Source organism: Myotis brandtii, unplaced genomic scaffold, assembly GCF_000412655.1.
Source record: "Myotis brandtii unplaced genomic scaffold, ASM41265v1 scaffold573, whole genome shotgun sequence".
NCBI lineage: Eukaryota > Metazoa > Chordata > Mammalia > Chiroptera > Vespertilionidae > Myotis > Myotis brandtii.
The window spans coordinates 1,118,248-1,143,174 of NW_005370145.1; the positions used below are offsets into that span (position 1 = coordinate 1,118,248).

At 50.2% G+C, this 24,927-nt stretch overlaps 1 protein-coding gene across 2 annotated transcripts; it reads left to right on the plus strand.

Moving 5' to 3' along the window:
• Positions 1-1,467: 1,467 nt before the first annotated feature.
• Positions 1,468-14,786, plus strand: PFAS (phosphoribosylformylglycinamidine synthase). Of its 2 annotated transcripts, XM_014549904.1 has the most exons (27): positions 1,468-1,663; positions 1,747-1,882; positions 2,342-2,447; positions 2,831-3,020; positions 3,123-3,228; positions 3,586-3,726; positions 3,844-3,968; positions 4,144-4,272; positions 4,785-4,916; positions 5,047-5,175; positions 8,523-8,596; positions 8,711-8,867; positions 9,151-9,212; positions 9,326-9,487; positions 9,709-9,834; positions 10,070-10,201; positions 10,434-10,664; positions 10,911-11,091; positions 11,175-11,258; positions 11,475-11,630; positions 11,834-11,953; positions 12,258-12,403; positions 12,502-12,709; positions 13,057-13,148; positions 13,226-13,340; positions 13,897-14,226; positions 14,325-14,786. In XM_014549904.1, exons 1-27 carry the CDS (start codon positions 1,522-1,524, stop codon positions 14,633-14,635), a joined length of 4,023 nt encoding a protein of 1,340 aa, XP_014405390.1. In that variant the 5' UTR covers positions 1,468-1,521; the 3' UTR covers positions 14,636-14,786. The 2 variants fall into 2 exon arrangements, with proteins under 2 accessions (XP_014405390.1, XP_014405391.1); XM_014549905.1 differs by lacking the exon at positions 14,325-14,786 and having other exon boundaries at positions 13,929-14,021.
• The last annotated feature ends 10,141 nt before the right edge of the window (positions 14,787-24,927 follow it).

The following is a 24,927-nucleotide window of genomic DNA, read 5'->3' on the forward strand; positions in this document are numbered from 1 at the left end:
ACTCATGCCCTCGCCTCTCCCTGCAACAGAAACACACCTGCCGACCCCCTCCTGTGTCAGGCGCTGTGCCAGCTGTTGGGGGTGCATCCCTGATGCAGACAGCTCTGTCCTGGCCTCTGTTTCACCAGGACGGAAGTCAAGTGGTGTGATACAGTCCCTGTGAAGGAATTAGGGTGCGGAGGACAACGGCGAGGGCCCCCCTTCACCAAGGGTGGTCAGCACGGGGTGGAAGGGGCAGTCAGCACTGACTCGGCAGAAGCGCCCTTTTCCGAAATGAGGCCCGAGAGAGGGGGGTGGCGGGAGATATTGGTGAATGACGGAAATCGAGTTCAGTCGGTCAACAAGTTTTATTTGAAAATTTTTAAAAATTCATTCTCACATTGATTTTTAGAGAGAACGGAAGGGAGGCAGGGAGGGGGAAAGAGAAATTTCAATCGGTTGCCTTCCCACGCGCCCCCAGGGCAGAATCCTACTGGCAAACCAGATACTTGACCTTGACTGGGAATGGAACCCGGGTCCCTCCGTGCAGCCCCACGCTCTAACCAGTTATCCACACGGGCCAAGGCTACACGTTTTCGATTTTTCCCTTTTTAAAAAAAATCCTCACCGAATCCCATTAGTTTTTTTTAAAAGAGAGTGGAAGGGAGGGAGGAGGTGGGGGAGGGGGAGAGAGAAACATCATGTGAGAGACACATTGGTTGCCTCCGTATGCGCCCTGATCAGGGCCAGGTATTGAACTGAGGTATGTGCCCTTGATTGGGAATCGAACCCGAGAGCCTTGGGTCCATGGGCTAATGCTCTAACCACTGAGAAACCGGCCAGGTGATTATTTATTTGTTTATTTATTTTCTTTTTAAGACCCAAGTATTGTTCTAAGCCTTGGTAATCCAGTGTGTTTACCAATGAAGAAAAATCAGCTACAGTCCATGCCCACATGGAGATTTTGTTCTCATGGGGAAGGTAGAGCTAAAAAAAATGTCAGCCATAAGTGCAATATAGGAAATTAAAATAGGGCCATCTGATAGTGACTACTTCAGCCCGGTTTGTCAAAGACATCCATTCCAAGAAAGTGAATTTCTCCTGAAGTCTAACTAGTAAAGAGCTGGCCATGCAAATACATATCAGGGTGAGAAAAATGCCTGCCAGAACTGAACTTGGTGAGTTAGAGGAATAGAAGAGAAGCCAGTGTTGATACATTATGGGTGAGAAGGAGAGTTCCTAAGAACTTACCTGGGACCCAGCAAAGGGCAGGTGCACAGGGACCAAGTGTCAAGGATGTATCTACACCCAGGTCCCAGACCGCTAAAGCCCGCATTTTGCAGAATTAGTTAAAACCCCCAAGATTACATTTTCAGGTTACCTTGTTTCTCTGAATGCCCCTGTCACTTTCCCCATCAATCCTTAATGCCTCCAAAGCCTCAGCTGTCCTTAAAACTGGAAATAGGTTCAGCAGATAGGCTACAGTGAATGTTATTTTTTTAGGAACCTAACTCATCTCTCCAGCAAGGGACATCTGAAGAGATGTCCTCCGTCCTTCACTTCTATGTCCGTCCCTCTGGCCATGAAGATGCAGCGGCCGGCCACACTCGAAGGAAGCTGCAAGGGAAACTGCCAGAGCTGCAGAGCGTGAAGACCGAGCTGTGCTACAATGTGAACTGGACAGGTTGGACCAAGTATCGGGTTCTTGAGGGAGGTACCCCAGTGCCCAGGCAGTGGCTCAAGGATCCTTACCCTGTCTCCCTGCAGCTGAGTCCCTCCCAAGTGCTGAGGAGATGAAGAAGCTGATGTGGCTGTTTGGCTGCCCCTTGTTACTAGATGATGTCGCCCAGGAGTCCTGGCTCCTTCCTGGCTCTAGTGACCTGCTGCTGGAGGTTGGGCCCAGGCAGGTGTCTCCCCTGGGGCAACTCCTTCCATGTTCAGGCACACGATTTCTTTTAAACCTACTGCCCACCCCTTCCACTTCCATTCCTTTGCTTCCTCCTCTTGTGATCCTCAGGAGATTTGTTTTTCCTTTGCTCCATCCTACTCCCTGCTTAGAAAACCATGCTTATGCCATCCCCGTGTGGGAAGATGTCTTCGAAGACCTAGCTAGCTCCCAGGCATGTTCTGGAAATAAAACAGATTGAGTTCTGAGAAATTGAAATCAAAGCATTTTGATGCAAAAAGGACTATTATGGTTTGCTTTGAGTGACCTTTGAAAACAGTTTTATGAGTGCCCCGGTCTGAGGCTGGAGGCCATTGGTGGGGGTTGTAGAGATGGGAGATTTGCTGGACAGCAGTGGGTAGGGTCTGTCTTCTCAGCTGGGGCTCTCAGGTCCTCACCGTGTGGCCCACTCCTCAGGCTGAACTTCTCCACTCCGACGTCCACCAACATCGTGTCAGTGTGCCGGGCCACTGGGCTGGGGGCTGGGGACCGCGTGGAGACTACTCGGCGCTACCTGCTCTCGGTGAGGTGGTAGGCCATCAGGATGGGGGATCAGGCAGAGGAGATGGGTCAGGGATAAGAGATTGGGTTCTAAACCCTAGGGAAATAGTGGCAGAGACAGGGGGCGGAGCCCCTGGCTTTAGGCCTGCCCTGTTTGCAGGTTATTCACTGCTTGAGGGCACCTGGTTGAAGAGTGAATGGGACAGAAATTCCAGCCTCTGCTCCCCTCACTAACCTGTGCATCCTTACATCATGCTGGGAAAGGAACTACTTTTCTAATCTGAACAGAGGTGCCATACAGGCTAGCAGTGGGCTGGCCCTGCCTGGCTTGGAAGATGGAAAGTGGACTATTTTATCTCTTCTTCAGCTCTCTACCCCTTGTACTCTGTGTGTCTCCACCCCTAGTTTGCCCACCCCCCTTCAGCTGAGATGGAGGCCATTGCTCTGGCAACCCTGTATGACCGGATGACGGAGCAGCACTTCCCCCGTCCCATCCAGAGCTTCTCCATCGGGTGCATCCCAACACCCCTCGATGGCCCAATCAACATACTGGCTGAGGGCCGGCCTGCCTTGGAGAAAGCCAACCAGGAGCTAGGTAAGCAGGGAAGAAGGCCCAGGCTAGGCTGGTAGGGATGCTGAGACCTGGGAAGTGGCAGCTTGAGACCAATAGTCAACTCTGATCGGGCTTGTCTCCTAGGTCTGGCTTTAGACTCCTGGGACCTGGATTTCTACACCAAGCGCTTCCAGGAGCTGCAGCGGAACCCTAGCACGGTGGAGGCCTTTGACTTGGCTCAGTCCAATAGGTAGGGAGGAATGGGGATGTATGTCCTGATGTCTGAGCCTGTGGAGGTCGGAAGGGAAGACCACAGGGACTTGCTTTCATGGCTCTCTTTTGCTTTATGGGGCCTCCCTGAGTCTGTTTGAAGTCTGGGCTCCCCACCCACCCAGTAGTCTACATTCAAATCTTGGTTTTTCTCTTCACTTTGGATCTGGACAGTCCACAATGACAATGTTTGAAGATTATGGGGATATATTTTGATATTATCTAAGTATGAGTTGGCTGTAACTCTGCTGTTAATGCTGGTGAGAAGCATGGCAAGGCCTGAGAAATGACCTCAGGCTTCCACCCTGCCTTCCCCTCCCCATGCCATCCCCTACAGTGAGCACAGCCGACACTGGTTCTTCAAGGGCCGACTCCACGTGGATGGGCAGGAGCTGGCACAGTCGCTCTTTGAGTCCATCATGAGCACCCAGGCATTCTCGAATCCCAACAACGTCCTCAAGTTCTGTGATAACAGCAGGTGGGTACGCCCAAGGCTGGGGTAACTTCAGGCCTAGGGGAGGGGAGGCCCTAGACCTTGGTTGGGTAAGGACAGATCCCAAGAAGGAAGCAAAGTCCAGAGCGGATGTGTCCACAGTGCAATCCAGGGGAAGGAAGTCCGATTCCTGCGGCCCGAGGACCCCACACAGCCAAGCTGCTTCCGGCAACAGCAGGGGCTGAGACATGTTGTCTTCACAGCAGAGACCCACAACTTCCCCACAGGTGAGCTGGGTCCTGGGAGGGGTAGAGCAGAGGATGCTGGGGAGTGCTCAGCTCCCAGGCCCCTGGGCTGGGCCTGGGAAAAACAACAGGGCAGGACAGTTGTTTTATTTTAAATGGGGTGGTCAGAGCTTGGGTTTGTCTCTTCAGTACTCAGACCTCTGCCCCCTCTCCACAGGAGTAGCCCCCTTCAGCGGTGCAACCACGGGCACAGGGGGCCGGATCCGAGATGTCCAGTGCACGGGACGTGGGGCCCACGTGGTGGCTGGCACTGCTGGCTATTGCTTTGGAAATCTGCACATCCCAGGTCCCATCTCTTTCCTTTCTAGACATCTCTGCTTCCAGATTCCTTGTCCTGGCAGGCGCCGAACACTTGTATCTCTTAAATCAAAGGTCATCCTGGGTCATCATGGGATGGAGGGCTCTAGAGTAATTGGCTTTTCATTGACCATGGTCGTGAGGACTATATGCCGGGGGGGACTCAGGTCACCAGTCTGGCTTTGTAGAACCACAATTTATAACCTAGTATCCACTCATCAAGAAAGTGTGGTATTGGGTCAGACTTATGACCATCACCTGCTCCTAAATCCAGTTACTTAGAAAGGCTTAACTCTGGTCCCAAGAGCCAGGGAAGGCTGGTGTGGGAGGTGAGAAATAAGACCAATCTTTAGGAAAACTCTGCACCTTCCTAAAATAGGGCTTCCTAAAATGGAACATTCTACGGGTGCAGGTAGTCCTTGGTGGCTTAGATTCTTCCCAGAGGCCTGGCTCCTCTGTTTTCCGTTTTTACAGTCCACCCAACTCTCTCTTTCCTCCCAGGTTACAGTCTGCCCTGGGAGGATCCGAGCTTCCAGTATCCTGGGAACTTTGCCCGGCCCCTCGAGGTTGCCATTGAGGCCAGTAATGGGGCTTCTGACTATGGCAACAAGTTTGGGGAACCAGTGCTGGCCGGTGAGGCTCGGGCGGCGCGGGGGATAATAGATACCTAGTACTGGAGGTGGGACGGGGTGTGCGACTGAGTGAGCGCTGAGGAGACTGGGTGGTGATCCTGTCTCCTCTCCCTGTGACGTCCACACTCCAGGCTTTGCCCGCTCCTTGGGCCTCCAGCTCCCAGACAGCCAGCGGCGTGAGTGGATCAAGCCCATCATGTTTAGTGGGGGCATTGGTTCCATGGAAGCCGAGCACGTGAGCAAGGAGCCCCCAGAGTCAGGTAAGAGCCCACCGACGTTTTCCAGATCCAGCTAGCTTTCTCTCCAGCACGTGGCAGATGTGGAGGGGAATTGAGAGGACACTTCAGTGGTCAGTTTTTCATTTCCCAGCCCATGCCTCTTCACAGTACAGGTGGTCAAGGCAGGTCAGGGCTTTAGGCAACGGGCCGCCTCAGTCTGTGTTGCCTCTGTCTCCTGCCCAATTTACTTCATGGCAGGGGCCCACGCTGCTAGGTCAAGGCAGCCAGTGTTTATTCAGTGCCTGTTACATGCCACGGGCTTTTATCTGCTAGCTCAGTTTAGTCGAGCAAACATTTATTGAACACCCATTCCATGCTAGATCTGTGCCAGGTGCTGTAATAGAATCAAGATAAAGGCCAGGTCCCATTTATGACTAGGTGACCCAGTCACGTGGTTCAGAATAACCAGTATTAATTAGTAACTTTTGTACTCTACCAGAGGTGCTTCCTGCATATGTAAACAGAACCGTATGTATATTTGCCCATTTATTTATTTATTTATTTATTTATTTATTTTAAATATACTTCTTTTATTGATTTCAGAGAGGAAAGGAGAGGGAGAGAGAGATAGAAATATCAATGATGAGAGAGAATCATTGATTGGCTGCCTCCTGCACGCCCTCCACTGGGGATCAAGCCCACAACCCAGGCATGTGCCCTTGGCTGGAATTGAACCTGGGACCCTTCAGTCTGCAGGCTGATGCTCCATCCACTGAGCCAAACCGACTAGGGCTATTTGCCCCTTTTGAAAAGAATAAATAGTGTATGTGCACGCACTTCTTTTTCTTTTATTACCTATTTTATTGAGATGTAATTTATGTACCAAAAAGCTTACCCTTTTAAAATGTACTCGTTTTTAGTATATTCACAAAGGTGTACATCGATCACCACTAATTCCAGAGCATTTTCATCACCCCAGAAAGAAACCCTGTACCCATTAGCAGTCAGGCCACATCCCCCTTTCTTGGCCTGTGGCAACCACTAATCTACTTTCTGTCTCTATGGATTTGCCTGTTCTGAACATTTCCTATAAATGGAATCATCCAGTGCTTGACCTTTTGTGTCTGGCTTTCACTTAGCATGATATCTTCAAGGTTCATCCATGTTATAGTATGTCTCAGTATTTCATTTCTTTTTATGGCTGAATCATATTCCATTGTATAGACATTTCACAATTTATTCATTCATCAGGTGATAGACAAGTGGGTTATTTCTACTTTTTGGCTGTTATGAACAATGCTGCTATAAACATTTGTGTACAAGTCTTTCTGTGTACTTATGTTCTTTCTTCTCCTAGGTATATAACTAGGAGTGAATTGCTGGGTCACATGGTAACTATATTCAACTTTTTTTAAAAAATGGCCAGAGTGCCCAGCCGCTCTGTCTCAGTGGTTAAACTAAGGAGGTCATGGTTCGATTCCCAGTCAGGGCACATGCCCAGTTTGTGGGCTTGATCCCCAGTGTGGGGCGTGCAAGAAGCAGTTGATCAATGATTCTCTCTAATCATTGAAGTTTCTATCTCTCCCTCTCCCTTCCTCTCTGAAATAAATTTTAAAAATATATATTTAAAAAATAAAAATGGCTAGAGCAGTACAGCATTTTACATTCCCCTTATGAGGGTCCCAGTTTCTCCAAATCCTCACCAACACTTGTTATTAGCTTTCTATTGATGATAGTCATCATGTGTGCATAAAGTGGTATCTTATTGTGGTTTTGATTTACATTTCATATATTTGTTGGCCATTTGTATATCTTTGGAGAAATGTCTATTTTCCCATTTTTAAATTGGGTTATTTATCTTTTTTTTTCTAGAGTTGTAAGAGTTCATTATATATTCTGGATACTAGACCCTTATCAGATAGATACATGGTTTGCAAATACTTTCTCCCATTTTGTGGGTTGTCTTTTTACTTTCTATATGGTATCCTCTGAAGCACAAATGTTTTTAATTTTGGTAAAATATAATTTAATTTTTCTTTTGCTACTTGTGGTTTTAGTGTCATGACCAAGAAACCATTGCCTAAGCCAAGGTCATGAAGATTTACTTGTATGTTTTCTTGTAATATTTTTGTAACTTTTAGCTCTTACATTGAGGTCTCTGACATTTTAAATTAATTTTTATATTAATTTATAAAACTTCATTCTCTCATACGTGGCTATCCAGTTGTCCCAACACTACCTTTTGAAAAGACTTTTCTTATCCCATTGAATTGTCTTGGGACTCTTGTCAAAAGTCACTTGGCCAGCTCCAGCTGGTTTGGCTCAGTGGATAGAGCATCAGCCTGCAGACTGAAGGGTCCCAGGTTCTATTCCGGTCAACAGCAGATGCCCAGGTTGCGGGTTTGATCCCCAGTAGGGGCGTGTAGGAGGCAGCCAATCAATGATTCTCTGTCATCATTGATGTTTCTATCTCTCTCCCGTTCTTCCTTCCTCTCTGAAATCAATAAAAATATATTTTTAAAAAGTCAGTTGGCCATAAATGTATGGGTTTGTTTGTGGACTCAACAGTTCTAGTACATTGACCTATACCAGGTATATTCTGTATATCTATATCTATTTATCCTTATGTTAGTACCATAATCTTGATTACTGTATCTTTGTATTGAATTTTAAAAGCGGAAGTATTGTTTGGCTATTTGAAGTTCCTCATATTTCCATAGACATTTTAGGATCAGCTGATCAATTTCTGTGAAAAAGGTGACTGATTGTGTTGATTCTACAGATCTTTGGGGGGAGTATTGCTATCAAAACAATATTAATTTTTTCACTCTATGAACATGAGATCCCTTTCCATTTATTTAAATCTACTACCTTATAATTTTCAGAGTAAGTTTTACATTTCTATTGTTAAATTTATTTCTAAGTAATTTATTCTTTTTGATGCTGTTGTTAATGGGTGAGCATACTTCTATACATTGCTTTTTTTAACCTAGCAATATATTTTGGAGATCATTTCATACCGAAGTCATATTACTTCATTATATTCATATGTAATTCTTTTCTTTGGTGGCTTAGTGTTTCATTGTGTGGATACACGATAATTTTATTTAATCAGTTCTCTATTGTTACCATTTAAATTATTTCCTAAATTTGGTAATACAAATAATGCTGCAGTGTTTAATTTTGGACATAGATGATTCTGTACCTGTGCAAATAAATCTGGAGGATAAATTCCTCTAAGTGTATTTATCCAATCAAAGAATATGTGTGTTTGTGATTTTTGATTGCTCTATCCTAATATCAGCTATCCTTTGTCCTCACACTTCTTCATACTCATACTTCTTTTAATCACTTCCTCAGTGTTCTGAGTCTTTCCTCCCTCCTTGCAGGTATGGATGTTGTAAAGGTTGGGGGTCCTGTCTACAGGATTGGAGTGGGGGGCGGAGCTGCTTCGTCTGTACAGGTGAGTAGGAATAGCTGCAGATGCAGACTCCATGATATCGCCAGGCCCCGTGTGTGGATGGGGAGTGGGAGCTCCTTAGCCCCCTGAGCTGAGCTATGCCATACGTTCCCGCAGGTGCAGGGAGACAATGCCAGTGAGCTGGACTTCGGGGCTGTGCAGCGGGGAGACCCGGAGATGGAACAGAAGATGAACCGTGTGATTCGGGCTTGTGTGGAGGCCCCCAGGGGAAACCCCATCTGCAGCCTCCATGACCAGGGTGCTGGTGGCAATGGTGAGAAGGGGCTGGCCTACCTGGTCTCCTGCCAGGTTTGGTTTAGGAAGAGGCATCAAGAATCTGCAATGAACCATGCAGCTCTGGTCTCCACCCCCAATATACTGTGTGGACAGGCTGAAGGTTGGGGCACGGAAGCCTGTTGCCATGCGACAGTGGGTGGTGCGGGTGTAGCAGTGATTCACACAGGGACACACAGAACTTGGAGGCCAGGGACTGCCCTTTGTGTGCCTGGTGCTGACCAGACCCAGATCACCACCTCTTCCTGCAACCCTCTCACCAGGCAATGTCCTAAAGGAGCTGAGCGACCCGGCTGGAGCCATTATTTACACCAGCTGCTTCCAGGCGAGTCTCTTCCCGGAAGTCTGGCCATCAGAGTCTCTCCAGCCCAGCCTGCCCACATGAAACTTGGGAGTACCCACTGACCCTTCTCTTTCCTCCTCCTCCATGGTGTGCAGCTCGGGGACCCAACCCTGAACGCCCTGGAAATCTGGGGGGCTGAGTACCAGGAGTCTAATGCGCTTCTGCTGAGGCCCTCAGACCGGGACTTCCTGCGTCGGGTCGGCGCCCGGGAACGCTGCCCAGCTTGCTTTGTGGGCACCATCACTGGAGACAGGAGAGTGAGTTGGCCCCCGAAGCAGACACTGTGGGTGGGCTTGAGCTGCTTAGGTACAGCTGGTGGCAAACGTGTTATGGGGAGCAGGATGTGGGAGGCAGAAAGGGCTAGGAACTCACCAGGGGAAACCAGCCAGGGGGGAAGAGCTTTCTGCCCTGCTTCCTGAAGCGCTCCCTGCGTGGTCGTCGTCTCATTCCCTCTGGGCACCGTGCCTGTGGCCTACAGATAGTGCTGGTGGATGATCGGCAGTGTCCTGTGGGAAGAAAGGGCCAGGGAGATGCCCCCTTGATGCCTAACACAACCCCTGTGGACCTGGAGCTGGACTGGGTGCTGGGCAAGATGCCTCGGAAGGTACGTGGGGTGGGGAGGAGGCCGAGTTTCTCCTCTCCTGGCCCTGTCGCCCCGCCTGTGCTTTGTCCCGTGTGCCAGCCCTCCCCCAGTGCTTACACCCCGATTGCCATCTTTGTTGCAGGAGTTCTTCCTCCAGAGGACTGTCCCTTTGCTGCAGCCTCTGGCCCTGCCTCCGGGGCTCTGTGCGCCAGCCCTCCCCCAGGTGCTTACACCCCGATTGCCATCTGTGTTGCAGGAGTTCTTCCTCCAGAGGACGGTCCCTTTGCTGCAGCCTCTGGCCCTGCCTCCGGGGCTGAGCGTGCGCCAGGCCCTGGAGCGGGTCCTGAGGCTGCCTGCTGTGGCCAGCAAGCGCTACCTCACCAACAAGGTCCTCCCTGCACTCCTGCCCTGGCCCTCAGCCCTCTGCCCTCTTCCCCCAGCTCACCCACCCCTGGCCTCCCATCCTTGGGGACTGCTGTGGGGTTCACCAGACCCAAGGGAGAAGGGGCAGGGCAGCCACCCTCATGGCCTCTGGTCTGCATGGTCAAGGCAAGCCAGGCCTCCCGCCACCCCTGTGTCCCTGGCCCTTGTGCTCTTGCCAACCCCACCTGGTTCCACAGGTGGACCGCTCCGTGGGTGGCCTGGTGGCCCAGCAGCAGTGTGTCGGGCCCCTGCAGACTCCTCTAGCAGACGTGGCAGTTGTGGCACTGAGTCACCAGGAGCTCGTAGGGGCTGCCACAGCCCTGGGAGAGCAGCCGGTCAAGAGCCTGCTGGACCCCAAGGCTGCTGCCCGGCTGGCTGTGGCCGAGGCCCTCACCAACCTGGTGTTTGCTCTAGTCACTGACCTCCGGGTGAGTCCCCCACAGCTTCTGCCTGGAGCCCTGGCCTCTGAGACACATCCACATCCACCATTCAGTTACCCTGCTGCCCTTCATGCTGTGGCCTCCCTTCCCCTCTAATGCCAAGTCTCTGCCACTTCCCTTGGGACACATCCACATCCACCATTCAGTTACCCCACTGCCCTTCATGCTGTGGCCTCCCAGCCCAGGCTCCCCATCTCCCTTCCCCTCTAATGCCAAGTCTCTGCCACTTCCCAGGATGTGAAGTGCAGTGCGAACTGGATGTGGGCAGCCAAGCTCCCAGGGGAGGGGGCGGCTCTGGCCGATGCCTGTGAGGCTATGGTGGCAGTGATGGCGGCCCTGGGGGTGGCAGTGGACGGCGGCAAGGACTCCCTCAGCATGGCTGCCCGGGTTGGCTCTGAGACTGTGTTGGCTCCTGGTGAGGTCTGGGGGCCACTGGGAGAGGGATGGGACCTTGCGGGTCTGGGCTGGCACCTTACTCTCTTACTCCTTGCTCCATAGGGTCACTGGTCATCTCAGCCTATGCTGTCTGTCCAGACATTACAGCCACTGTGACCCCAGACCTCAAGTGTCCTGGAGGGAGAGGTATGGGTTCTTGCCCTCCTCCCTGCATTGTGTATTCAGAGCCTGGTCCTTTGTTTGGGTCTCCATCGTGAATGCTAACCAGCCCTCGCCACGTCCTGCCCCATGTCCGCACGGGCTGCGGTGCTTTCTGGGACTGGGTCTGAGTGTCCCAGCACCTGTTGGAACTTGGGTGCTCGTGAGCCATCCATCTCCCCTCACCTTTCCCTGTCCCTCCAGGCCGTCTGCTGTATGTGCCCCTGAGTCCTGGGCAGCACCGGCTGGGGGGCACAGCCCTGGCCCAGTGCTTCTCCCAGCTTGGTGAGCACCCTCCCGACCTGGACCTTCCTGGAAACTTGGTGCGTGCCTTCAGCATCACCCAGGGGCTGCTGAGAGGTGAGCGAGGCCCTGGTGCAGGGGGTGGGTATGGCCGGCAGTGGCAGCATTCCCCAGCTGAGCATGTGAGGGTGGGCAAGAGGGAGCAGTCGCTCTCCTCTCTGGCTCTGTGTGTGCCCACATTCTCACACATACTCTCTACCCATGAGCAGGGGCGTGGCTTGGCCTCGGAGGTTGCTGAGCTTTTTTTCCTCTTCCTCCAGACCGCCTCCTCTGCTCAGGCCACGATGTCAGCGATGGGGGTCTCATCACCTGCCTGCTGGAGATGGCCTTTGCTGGGAATTGTGGGATAGAGGTGGACGTGCCTGCCTCTGAGGTCGATGGTGAGGAGCCCAGGGTCCAGACTCAGGCATGAGCTGCCTGTCCCACCCTGCGGACCCCATGTCCTGTTAAAGAATATAGTGTCCCCAACTCCTTTTCCCCTGAGTCCCTTGCTGTCTTCTCTGACCACTGAGCCAGGTGGCACCCACTGTTCTGACTGTATCCCAGTCTCATAGACCTCACCCCCACTCCCTCAGTCCTCAAGCCAGTCCCTGCCTCCACTCCCTCAATCCTCAGTCATACCCCCCTGACTACCCGAGTCATATCACTACTCGAGTCCCCCTGACGCCCCCGTTGCTCTCCCAGTGCTGCCTGTGCTGTTTGCTGAGGAGCCAGGCCTGGTCCTGGAGGTGCAGGAGACAGACCTGGCCCAGGTGCTAAAGCGCTACCAGGATGCTGGCCTCCACTGCCTGGAGCTGGGCCACACGGGTCACGTCGGGCCCCGTGCCATGGTGAGGAAGAGCGGGTGTGGAGGGCGGTGTGGCTCACCTCCTCCAGCCTCAGGTTGGGCATTTTGCCCTTGGCCTCTGAGAGATTCGCCCCCCTCTAGGTCCGGGTGTCAGTGAACGGGGCTGTGGCTCTGGAGGAGCCTGTTGGGCAGCTGCGAGCCCTCTGGGAAGAGACGAGTTTCCAGCTGGACCGGCTGCAGGCAGAGCCGAGCTGTGTGGCAGAGGAGGAACAAGGGCTCAGGGAGCGGACAGGGCCCCGCTACTGCCTGCCCCCCAGCTTTCCCAAAGCATCCGTGCCCCGCGAGCCTGGTGAGGAAGTGTGTGCAGAGGCTTGGCTTCCTGGGCACCTTGGGCCTGGAGGCCCAGGCCTGCTCTGCAAAAGGAGTCTGGGGGCCTTGGCCAGGGAGCTCAGTTAGTTAGAGCATCATCCCGACACACCACGGTTTCGGGTTTGATTCCTGGTCAGAGCACATACAAGAAGCAACCAATGAATGTATAAATAAGTGAAAAAATAAATCAATCTCTCTCTCTCATTCTCTCACTCTATACCTTCCTCTCTCTCTCTCAAATTAATAAATAAAAATTTAGAGATAAAAAGGTGTCTAGGGGTTGGGGTGGGAAGTGGCCCTCTAGAAGAGACACTTCTCCCCCGCCAGGTGGTCCCACCCCCCGAGTCGCCATCTTGCGAGAGGAGGGCAGTAACGGAGACCGGGAGATGGCCGATGCCTTCCACTTGGCTGGGTTCGAGGTGAGCAGTGAGCCTGGCAGAGCTGGGAATGGGCCTCAGACTGTGTCCTCTGACACTTCCCCTCCCCATCCTGCCAGGTGTGGGACGTGACCATGCAAGACCTCTGCTCGGGGGCAATCAAGCTGGACACGTTCCGCGGTGTGGCCTTCGTGGGCGGCTTCAGCTACGCAGATGTCCTGGGCTCTGCCAAAGGTCAGCGCGCAGGCTCTGCCCACTTCCTTCCCTCACATTCCTGAGGAGGTGCCTTAGCTCCCCTCTTCCTAGGCTGGGCCTTGGCCTCGCACCTCCACAGGCCAGGGGAGAGGGCGTTCATTCTGGGCCAGATGCCTCACTTAAATGAGGCAGGTGGCCGGTGGGGCAGTGCCCCCTGGGCTGGAGGGCACGCGCCCTGTCTAACCTCCAGCAGATTGTGCTGTGGGAGAGCTGGCTCAGCATGGCTCAATCCTTCTGTTTTTTAAGAGAAGCCAGAAATCCAGATTTTCATATGAAATCTTATTTTTAAATGTTAAGCAACTAAATAAAAAATTTTGAAAATGCTCTGCTGGTCCAGCAAAAGACTTCTCATGGGCCATGTCTGGCCCAGGAATTGGCAATATGAATTAAGCAGATAAACCCATTTCTTCCCCTCCACTTGCCCTGAGCTCTGCAGAGGGGGCGGGCCTGAGGGCATGTAACAGTGCATGTTAGCGGGGAAAGCAGCCTTTCCCTTCATTCCAAGTCTCACCCCACCTGTCCTGCTCCCTCCTAGGGTGGGCAGCTGCCGTGACCTTTCATCCACAGGCCGGGGCTGAGCTGAGGCGCTTCCGGAAGCGGCCAGACACCTTCAGTCTGGGCGTGTGTAACGGATGTCAGCTGCTGGCTCTGCTGGGCTGGGTGGGAGGCAGCCCCAACGAGGAGGAAGAGGAGATGGGCCACGACTCCGACTCCTGGGCAGCCCAGCCCGGCCTCCTGCTTCGCCACAACCTGTCTGGGCGTTTTGAGTCTCGCTGGGCCAGTGTGCGTGTGGGGCCCGGGCCAGCCCTGATGCTCCGAGGGATGGAGGGGGCCGTGCTGCCTGTGTGGAGCGCCCATGGTGAAGGTGAGGCGACTGGAAGGCAGGGGGGAGTGTCTGGGGGCAGGGGAGGGGAGAGGGCATGAAGCAGCTTTGCTCTTGCTCCCCTTCTCCTTCCCTCCCAGGTTACATGGCATTTTCTTCTCCGGAACTCCAAGCCCAGATCGAGGCCAAGGGCTTGGCTCCACTGCACTGGGCAGACGATGACGGGAACCCCACGGAACAGTACCCCCTCAATCCCAACGGGTCCCCAGGGGGCGTGGCTGGTGTCTGCTCTCTTGATGGCCGCCACCTGGCCCTCATGCCTCACCCTGAGCGGGCTGTGAGGCCCTGGCAGTGGGCATGGCAGCCCCCTCCGTTCGACACTCTCACCACCTCCCCCTGGCTCCAGCTCTTCATCAACGCCCGGAACTGGACCAGGGAAGGAGGCTGCTGAGCCGCCAGGAGACTCCTCTGGCCTCATGGTTTGTCCCTGGGGTGCTGCTGCTCTCTACCTCGTCACCTTCAGAAGCACCCTCGTTATTTTCAAATGTGTCTTGGACAGATAAGGACCAAAATTCAAAAAAATTCTGCCCACTTTTGCCTTATGTTGTTGGGTTTTTTTTGTTTTTTTTTAAAATTTTGTTTTATTGCTTAAAGTATTACAAAGAGTATTACATATGTTTCCTTTTTTTCCCTTGATCTCTTACTCCCCTCCCTTCTGCCCCCCAACCCTCTCTGGCCTTCCCACTGCAGTTTGACAATCAGTTTGAGGCAGCTCTGCCTCTGTATCTATTATTGTTCAAAAGTTTGTAATGGTCTCTTTTATCCATGAATGAGTGAGATCATGTGGTATTTTTCCTTCATTGACTGGCTTATTTCACTTAGCATAATGCTCTCCAGCTCCATCCATGCCGTTGCAAATTGTAAGAGTTCCTTCTTTTTTACAGCAGCATAGTATTCCATCGTGTAGATGTACCACAGTTTTCTAATCCATTCATCTACTGATGGGCACTTAGGCTGTTTCCAAATCTTAGCTATGGTGAATTGTGCTGCTATGAACATAGGGGTGCATATATCCTTTCTGATTGGTGTTTTTGGTTTCTTGGGATATATTCCTAGAAGTGGGATCACAGGGTCAAATGGGAGTTCCATTTCCAGTTTTTTGAGGAAACTCCATACTGTCTTCCATAGTGGCTGCACCAGTCTGCATTCCCACCAGCAGTGCACGAGTGTTCCTTTTTCTCCACATCCTCTCCAGCACTTGTCGTTTGTTGATTTGTTGATGATAGCCATTCTGACAGGTGTGAGATGGTACCTCATTGTTGTTTTGATTTGCATCTCTCGGATGATTAGTGACTTTGAGCATGTTTTCATATGTCTCTTGGCTTTCTGAATGTCCTCTTTTGAAAGGTGTCTATTTAGGTCCTTTGCCCATTTTTTGATTGGATTGTTTATCTTCCTTTTGTTAAGTTGTATGAGTTCCCTATAAATGTTGGAGATTTAACCCTTATCGGTGATAACATTGGCAAATATGTTCTCCCATGCAGTGGGCTTTCTTGTTGTTTTGTTGATGGTTTCTTTTGCTGTGCAGAAGCTTTTTATTTTGATGTAGTCCCATTTGTTTATTTTCTCTTTAGTTTCCAGTGCCCTGTTGGGTTTGTTTGCAGTATTTCTGCTGTAATTTTTTTTATCCGTCATGAGCCCAGGAAGCAACATGTGGTTCAGAGAAAAGAATCTGCAGTAGAAAATTAGAATTCACGGAGCGGGGTGGGGTGAGGGGGAAGGTTCCATTGACCTACTTCCCTTCACCACGTGGTGCTTCTTGTCACTCACCTGGGCTTGGAGGGATGTTTTCCGGCCCCTTCCTCATCACTGAGGTTTAGAGGGTGGAGCCAAACAAAAGCATGCAAGTCCGGATGTCAGCATTCTTATCTGAAAAACAGCAGAAGCTTTCTGGATTCCTCATTAAAAATGCAGCATTGTGTACATGTAAGCTTTTGTTGGCAGAAGTTTCTCCGATAGGGTCTCTGGCCTCTGAACTCAATATTCCTAATTTTGCTTCTAATTTAACAGCTTCCTTCCTGACAGGGGTGGTCAGCACTTTCATTCCTACAACTGAGCCTTAACGATTCTATTAATATCGGGTGATTAGTTGCAGTGCCAAGCGCTGTCATTGCCCCAGGGAATTTAAAACAGTAGCTGAATGTGGCATTTACCATGAGCCAAGCATGTGCTAGGCAGTTTATATGTATCTAAGTTATTTCTCACAGAATTCAGCAAGGTACTAGCCCCATTTCTTAAAAAAAAAAAAAGAGGAAGAAAGAATGGAGGTTAAATTGCCTAGAGGTCACACAGCTGTAAGCGGCAGAGCCAGGCCCATGCTCCCTCGTGCTGCATCTGCGGCTCACTGTCCTGCAGTCACATTTCTTGGCAGCAGCATTATCAAGAGTTCCTGCTGACAGCTACGCATCGCTTCCTTTACTCACAGGACTGTGTGTAGAAGTCACTTCCTGTGACTTCTCTGTTATACAACTCAAGTTCATTTGCCCCTAAATAGTTCAACATCTTTTTTTTTAAATTTATTTTTAAAATATGTTTTATTGTTTTCAGAGAGGAAGGGAGAGAGAGATAGAGACATCAATGATGAGAGAGATCATTGATCAGCTCCCTCCTGCACACCCCACACTGGGGCTTGAGCCCACAACCCGGGCATGTGCCCTGACTGGGAATTGAACCATGACCTCCTGATTCATAGGTCGATGCTTAACCACTGAGCCACCCCGGCCAGGCATACATAATTCAACATCTTGATGAAAGATGTATTCCTGAGAATGGAGACTATTATCTCAGATCCTGGAGTGTATGGGGAGTGGGGAGATGGATCACACCTCTCTGAAGAGACTGGTCACAATGAGACTTAAATGAGGGCTATGGAGAAAATAATTGTTTCTTGTTTTGCAAACTGACTCACCCTGAGCAGTGTGGGGCTAATATGGATTATTTTGCGCATTTGAGTATTCCTGCCCTTGGGAAGCAGTGTGTATGTATATGTAAAATGTTTAGATAATCTCAAATGTACAATTTGAGGGCAGATAGCAAGGCTTAGATACCAAGTTTACTAAATGCTTGATGCACAAGGAGGATGGTGTGTGATTACCTGCTGATTGGTTGTGATGGGTAAATTCATACATTTTGGTGGTGGAACAGTTTCTGGCGTGGATCACCCTCTGACACTGCCAGGACCAGCTTCTCATCTGTTCTCATCCAGTAGCCACACAACTCTGTCCTTCCTGGCCCCTGGCCCAGCTCCTGTCTTTCCCGACCTCTCTCAAGACCCTTTAGCAAACTCCTCCAGGCTTTCTCTTCTCTGCACCTCTTCACTGCATGGAAAACACCAGTTCTCCTCTGAAAACCTCTCCAAGTGATGGCTTTTATTCTCACACCTCACCTCACCGTCCTCAGGCCAGGGAGTTGGAATTTGGGTCTTCCCTGTAGCACTTCCACTCTCTTCGAAGAAAATCGTGCCCATCTTAGGTTTATGCCTTCCTATGTCACCTTCACCCCTTCTTTGTGTTCTGCCTACTTACCCAGTACTCCCTGTGGAAGAGACGGCCCAATGCTCCCATATCCAATTCCCCCTCTAGAAACAGAATCCTCCAGTATTTTAGCAGGGGCTGTGGCTTCTCAAAATAAGACCTCTCCCCACTTCCCTTACACCTGACTAGATGCTGGCCAATGGGAGAGAAAGTGGTGTGTACAACTTCCAAGTGTCCTTAAAGGACGGGTGCTTGCTTCTCTTCATTCTTGCTTCCTGCTGGGTTGAGGGGGTGAGGAGACAGGGAGAACCAGTAAGTCTTGTCTTAATTGGACAAAAGAAACAGCACTGAGCTGAGCAAGCATGATAGTCTCCTGTGGGCGCACATGGTGCTGGAAAGAGCACTGCTGGTGGAGGCTGAGGACAGGGAGGAGTGTACAGGGGGTCCACATGGGGCTACCTGGAGAAGGCCACTTTCTCCAGAGTGTCCCTCCAAACAGCACCTGGGACACCAGACACAACCAGGGCATGGACAGGGGGACTGACTGCAAGGAGAAGAGGTGGGACCAGACATTTGTGAGCCTGAGGGAGGCGGGGGTCTCACAGCAGCTGAGCCTTCAGCGTCCCCCAGTCCCATGAGCTATATTCCCCCAGCACCTGTGGTATTCAAGACCCTGGGGCGAAATCAAAGAAATCTATCATTGGGCACTTGAGGGCAGCAAACAGCCACCGGGTGGAGCCCTGTGGACTGAAATAATGGAGCCTGGGTCTTGGGTCCTATCTCGGGCTTCAGGAAAGACCATCCTCTGAGTAACCCACCAGGAGTGCCTGTGACGGTGGACCGTTTTCCCCTGGGGAAGGGTGGGTTTGCCAACTTCACCTGCCTGGTCAGGCTGCAGGAGCAGTCTGTGACTACAGAAGGGGACAAAGGATATGACACCCAATCTGTCATTTGGGTAAGAAAATGGCCAAGGGCCTCCTCCCAGGTGGCACACATGGAGGGAGAAAGTTGGAACAAGAATTTCTTCCTTAAAAAAATAGATATATATATTTCAGAGAGGAAGGGAGAGGGAAAGAGAGAAACATCAATGATGAAAGAGAACATTGATTGGCTGCCTCCTATAGGCCCCCTCCTAGGGATCGAGCCCACAACCCCGGGCATGGGCCCTGACTGGGAATCAAACCTTGACCTCCTGGTTCATAGCTCAATGCTCAACCACTGAGCCACATGGGCTGGAACAAGCAATTTCAATGAAGTATCTTTTAGGGCAGCGGTTCTCAACCTGTGGGTTGTGACCCCTTTGGCGGTCGAACGACCCTTTCACAGGGGTCGCCTAAGACCATCCTGCATATCAGATATTTACATGACGATTCATAACAGTAGCAACATTACAGTTATGAAGTAGCAACGAAAATAATTTTATGGTTGGGTCACAACATGAGCAACTGTATTTAAAGGGCCAGAAGGTTGAGAACCACTGTTTTAGGGGAAGCTCAGGGTCCCGTGGGAGTGCAGCCCAAACTTTTAGGACCAAGGAAGGATTCCTGGGATTAGCTGAGACCTGAGGAATGAGTAGCAGATTACTACAAGAAAGGGAAGGGAAGGTACCCTAGGAAAGAATATTTGCAAAGCCTCAGAAATGAGCCATAGTGAATTAAGGAATTGAACAAACATGGGTCTGCCTGGAACACTATAAATGGGACAGGCACTAGCAGCATGTTAAGGAATCTGGACTTGATCGTAAGAGCAATGGGAAACCATTTGAAGGGGGTTATATAGAGGATCAACATGTAGATTTGCATTTTTAAAAATATATTTTATTGATTTTTTACAGAGAGGAAGGGAGAAAGATAGAGAGTTAGAAACATCGATGAGAGAGAAACATCGATCAGCTGCCTCCTGCACATCCCCCACTGGGGATGCGCCCGCAACCAAGGTACATGCCCCTGACCGGAATCGAACCCGGGACCCTTCAGTCCACAGGCCGACGCTCTATCCACTGTGCCAAACCGATTTCGGCAAGATTTGCATTTTTTAAAAATATTTTTTTATTGATTTCAGAGAGGAAGGGAGAGAGAGAGAAACATCAATGATGAGAGAATCACTGATCGGCTGCCTCCTGCATACCCCACACCAGGGATTGAGCCTGCAACCTGGGCATCTGCCCTGACCGGGAATCAAACCATGGCCTCCTAATTCAGAGATGGACACTCAACCACTGAGCCACGCCAGCCAGGCTTGATTTGCATTTTTGAAAGATCACTCCAGCTACAGAGGAGAAAGGAGAGGATGTGGGGAATTCAATAAGAAGGCTTTGCAGTATCCAGGTAGAAATAATGCTGGCCAGGACTGGGGTTGTGGCAGTGGATATGGAAAGAAATGGAAGGATTTGAGAGACATTCGGAGGTAGAATATTTAGGATCTGGATGTGAGGAGAGAAAGAAAAGAGCCAATGCCCAGACTACTTGCTGGGTTCATTGGTGGGTGATCATTCCATCAGCTGTAATAGGAGCACAGTAGATGGCACATGTTTGGGAGAAAGGTGTGCTTTGCTTAGGATGTGTTGAGTTTGAGGCATTGGTGGGGCATGAATTAGGGGCCTCCAGGAGGCAGAAGAGGTCTTGGGGCCCTAGCTGGTTTTGCTCAGTGGATAAAGCATCAGCCTTCGGACAGAAGGGTCCCAGGTTTGATTCCTGGTCAGGGCACATGCCGGGGTTGCCTGCTTGATCCCCAGTAGTGGGTGTGCAGGAGGCAGCCGATTAATAATTCTCTCTCACCATTGATGTTTCTATCTCCTTCCTTCTTCTCTGAAGTCAATAAAAAATATATTAAACATTAAAAAAAAAGAGAGATCTCGGGTGGACATGATGAAGGTTTGGGAGGCACTGGCATATGCATGGGTAAGGTTATCTAGGAGGAGTGTGTAGGGCCTGGTAACGCCCCATTTAAGGGGTTGGCAGAGAAGGGGGAGACTGAGAAGAAAGGGCACTGCTAACGTTACAGTCTAACCAGTTGACTGGCTTAGCTTCTCATGGCGTGAGTCACTGGAGTATCCTGGGATGCCCCTGGGAAGGTATCCAGGGCAACAGAAGACACTAGAGAGGCCAGCCTGTTCTCCTTGACCACTGAATCCTAGCCCTGCTGACCTTGTCTTCACCCGACCTCTCTTCCCTAGATCCTTTCCCAACATAGTACAGACAGCTCTCCCCACTCCCAAATACCTCACCTATATAAGGAAATGTAAAGCAGGTGAAAAGAGCCAAATTAAAAGGCACTTTGGAGTCTGGGACCCCTCAGACTCCTGGTGGCACCTTCTAGGAGGTTCCAAGGGAAGGGACAGGGGTCAGGGGACATTCCAACTAGGTTGGAGACACAGGGATCCTAGTTTGGGTTGCAGCCCAAGAAAACCCCGCCTTACCCTTGAGAATATGACCTGCCTCCCTCCTCTCCATGAGGATCCATCAGATTTTGAAGAACTGTGATGGGAACTCTTCCTCTACCAGCTTAGTGCAGACCCTCTACCACCTTGAACTTGGGATAGTATAATGGGTTCTTTTTTTTTTTTAATATATTTTTTATTGATTTTTTACAGAGAGGAAGGGAGAGGGATAGAGAGTTAGAAACATCGATGAGAAACATCGATCAGCTGCCTCCTGCACACCCCCTACTGGGGATGTGCCCGCAACCAAGGTACATGCCCTTGACTGGAATCGAACCCGGGACCCTTGAGTCCGCAGGCCGACACTCTATCCACTGAGCCAAACCGGTTAGGGCTATAATGGGATCTTATTCTATTTCACCCCCAACTGGTCTAACACTAACTAGACATACTACTACTATACAATTCTGGTGCTGACCGTCAGGAGTTGGCACCAGATCCCACAAGTTAAGGACTCAGTTTTCTATGAGACTGCCCTGATTTCAGATGCCAGCCATAAATCTCATGGGTCCCCAGGCTGTCCACATATTCACGGGTTCCTGCCATCCTCACAGGTTCAGTAATTGCAAGAATAACTCTCAGGACTCAGGGAAGTGCTGTACTCATGATTACCATTTCATTGCAAGAATATACATCGGCTTCTGGAAGGGTCCCAGAAGCACATCGTCCACGCCCTTTTCCCCGCGAGTAAGGGTGCTCCACTCTCCTGGCACATTGATGTGTTTACCAACCAAGAAGTTTCCCTGAGCTTCAGTGTCCAGAATTTTTATTGGGGTTTTATTGGTTTGTTAACAAGTGGCTCCAAGTGTGCTAACCCTTTAATCACGTGGCTGTTTTTTCTGATGTGGCCTTCCCCCATCCTGACTTTTTCCTTTGCATAAACTATCTAATCATCTCATTAGTATAAACTATCAGGGCCCATTATGAGTAACAAAGAACTGCTATTGCTAGCTAGGGAAAGTCCAAGGATTTAGAATTTCCCTCCTAGGAACCATAGACAGTCAAGTTCTTTATTGTACAACATTTCTTAACTTTTCTATTATTTTTATTTTTATTGATTTTTTTTAGAGAGACATTGATTTGTTGTTCCACTTATATATGTATTCATTGATTGCTTCTTTTTTATTTTTACTTTATTGATTAATTATATAGGTTTCAGGTATACAATTCTATAATACATCATCTGTATATTGTATTTGTGTTTACCACCCTAAGTCGAGTCTCCTTCTATCACTATTTATCCCCTCTTTACCCACTTCTAACTCCTCCTACCCTCCCGCAATCACCAACTGTTGTCTGTGTCCATGAGAATTTTTTTTCTTTGCTTGATCCCTTCACTCATCTCACCCAGCCCCCAACTACTCTCCCCACTGAAACTGTCAGTCTGTTGTCTGTGTCTATGAGTCTGTCTCCATTTTGTTAGTTTATTTTGCTCGTCAGTTTCTGCATATAAATGAAATCTTATGGTACTTGTCTCTCTCTGACTGGCTTGTTTCACTCAGCATAATAATTTCCAGGTCCATCCATGCTGTCCCAAAAGGTAAGATTTCCTTTGTTTTCACAGCTGAGTAGTATTCCATTGTGTAAATGCACCACATCATTTTTACCAACTCATCTACTGATGGGCACTTGGGCTGCTTCCAAATCTTGACTATTGTAAATAATGTTGCAATGAAAATAGGGGTGTACATATTCTTTTGAATTAGTGTTTCAGATTTCTTTGGATAAATTCCTGGAAGTGGAATCACAGGGTCATATGCAGTTCCATTTTTAATTTATTTTTATTATTTTTAAATATACTTTTATTGATTTCAGAGAAGGGAGAAAGAGACAGAGACATCAATGATAAGAGAGAGTCATCGATCAGCTGCTTCCTGTACGTCCCCACTGGGGATCGAGCCCCTGCAACCCGGGCATGTACCCTTGACCAGAATTGAACCTGGGACCCTTCAGTCCGCAGGCCAATGCTCTATCCACTGAGCAAACTAGCTAGGGCTGTTGACATTGATAACAGTCATTCTGACAGGTGTAAAGTGATACCTCATTGTGGTTTTAATTTGCATTTTTCTGGTGATTAGTGAAGTTGAGCATCTTTTCATATGTCTATTGGCCATCTATCCTCTTTGGAGAAGTGTCTGTTCAGGTCCTTTGCCCATTTTCTTTTCTTTTTTTTTTTTTTTTAGGTCCCTCCCATGCCCGTGCCTGTGCCCGTGACCCTGCCTATTTTTAAACCGTTTGAGCTCGGCGAGCCAGCATTTTGAAAAACCCTAACTTAACTCTGGTGCCATGTCACATATAGAAATTTTTTGATATTTGCAACCATAGTAAAAAAAAGACTTACATTTTTGATATTTATTTTATACATTTAAATGCCATTTAACAAAGAAAAATCAACCAAAAAAATTCACCTCTGACACGCGTGTCATAGGTTCGCCATCACTGCGGCTGTGCCGAGCCGGCACGGCCATGGGTGAACCTGAGAGGGGGCGGTGAAGGATTTAGAACTGACAGACAAGAGAAGAAAGCTGGGTCTAGGTGGGATGCTGATTCTCTGATGGAGAGACAGTGCTGCAGCCACAGGCCGAGTCTTTATTTTATAGCCAGACTCCATGAGCCAAAGTAAGGGCATGGTTACAACAGTCTCCCATTCGAATCTACTCAATTACATGCACCTGATCAAGCTTTGTTTACTTGCTGCACCTCCCGCAGCCCATATCACTTAGCCACGTGGGACCACAGGTTCTGATCATAAGGTCAAGCTTACAACTATAGCCTTTGGATATAACTGTGCTGGGAGGGCTTGCACGTGGCTTTGCCAGGAGAGGATCGTGCCCTCTCATTAGTCCCAGGCTGACCCTGTCCAAACGCTGTGGCCGCTCTCCACACTAGGCTACCCTGACTTCTGAGTCCACAGTTCCCTGTATACCTCCGGCGAGGCAGGGGTTGTGTCCTAATTGCCTTTGTGTCTCCAGCCCTTCACACAGGGCCTGGCAGAGTAAGGTACCAAAATACATGTGCCCTCTGGCCCGTGTTACACAAAATTATTCGGGTCCAGAGGTATGGTCGGCACTTGGAATCCCGTGGGAGGGATGGCCGTAGGATGAGGATCCTCTTGCTCAGCTCCTGGCTGAGGGCCGGAGCGGTCCCCTGGGTTCCAGAACCACGTAGTTAATCACTCAGTGCACAATGGGGCTGTTATGCTCCAAACACTCGGCCAGGTGTTGGGAATCACAGATGAATGGAGAGATTAGCTGGGAGGATGGAACTGAGCAGAAACTTAACGACAAACCTGCGCAAGGAAAACAACAGGGGGCTTAACCTGTGCTTCGGTCCAGGTGTGCGGGGGCGGTATGGGCCCTCCTCCCCACGCCCTCCGAGGCGAAGATTTGAGAAGGATTAGCTATATAATCCCCGGGCTGGGTCTCGCTTCCAGGAAGGGGTGAGGCCCGAATCCTAATGCGGCCCCACACCTGGCCCCATTGTTCCCTTACTTCCCTGCAACCGATCCACCGCTCCGGGAATTGGCGATCTGGCGGCTCATTCGCTGTCCAGAGGCCTTTGGAGGGGCCTGGGTGGCGGAGAACCGTCTCCCCGGACCCAGACACCGGTCACTCGGACGAGCAACGACCCCTCCGGAGGGTCTCAGAGACATTCTTAGACCGTGCGGCCCCTTTAAGAGGAGGAGACGGGCGGGCGCGAGTTAGTCGCCACCGGACGTCACAAACCCAGGACCGGGTCTCAGCTCCCAGGCGGCCCCGCGGCCCCGCCCGC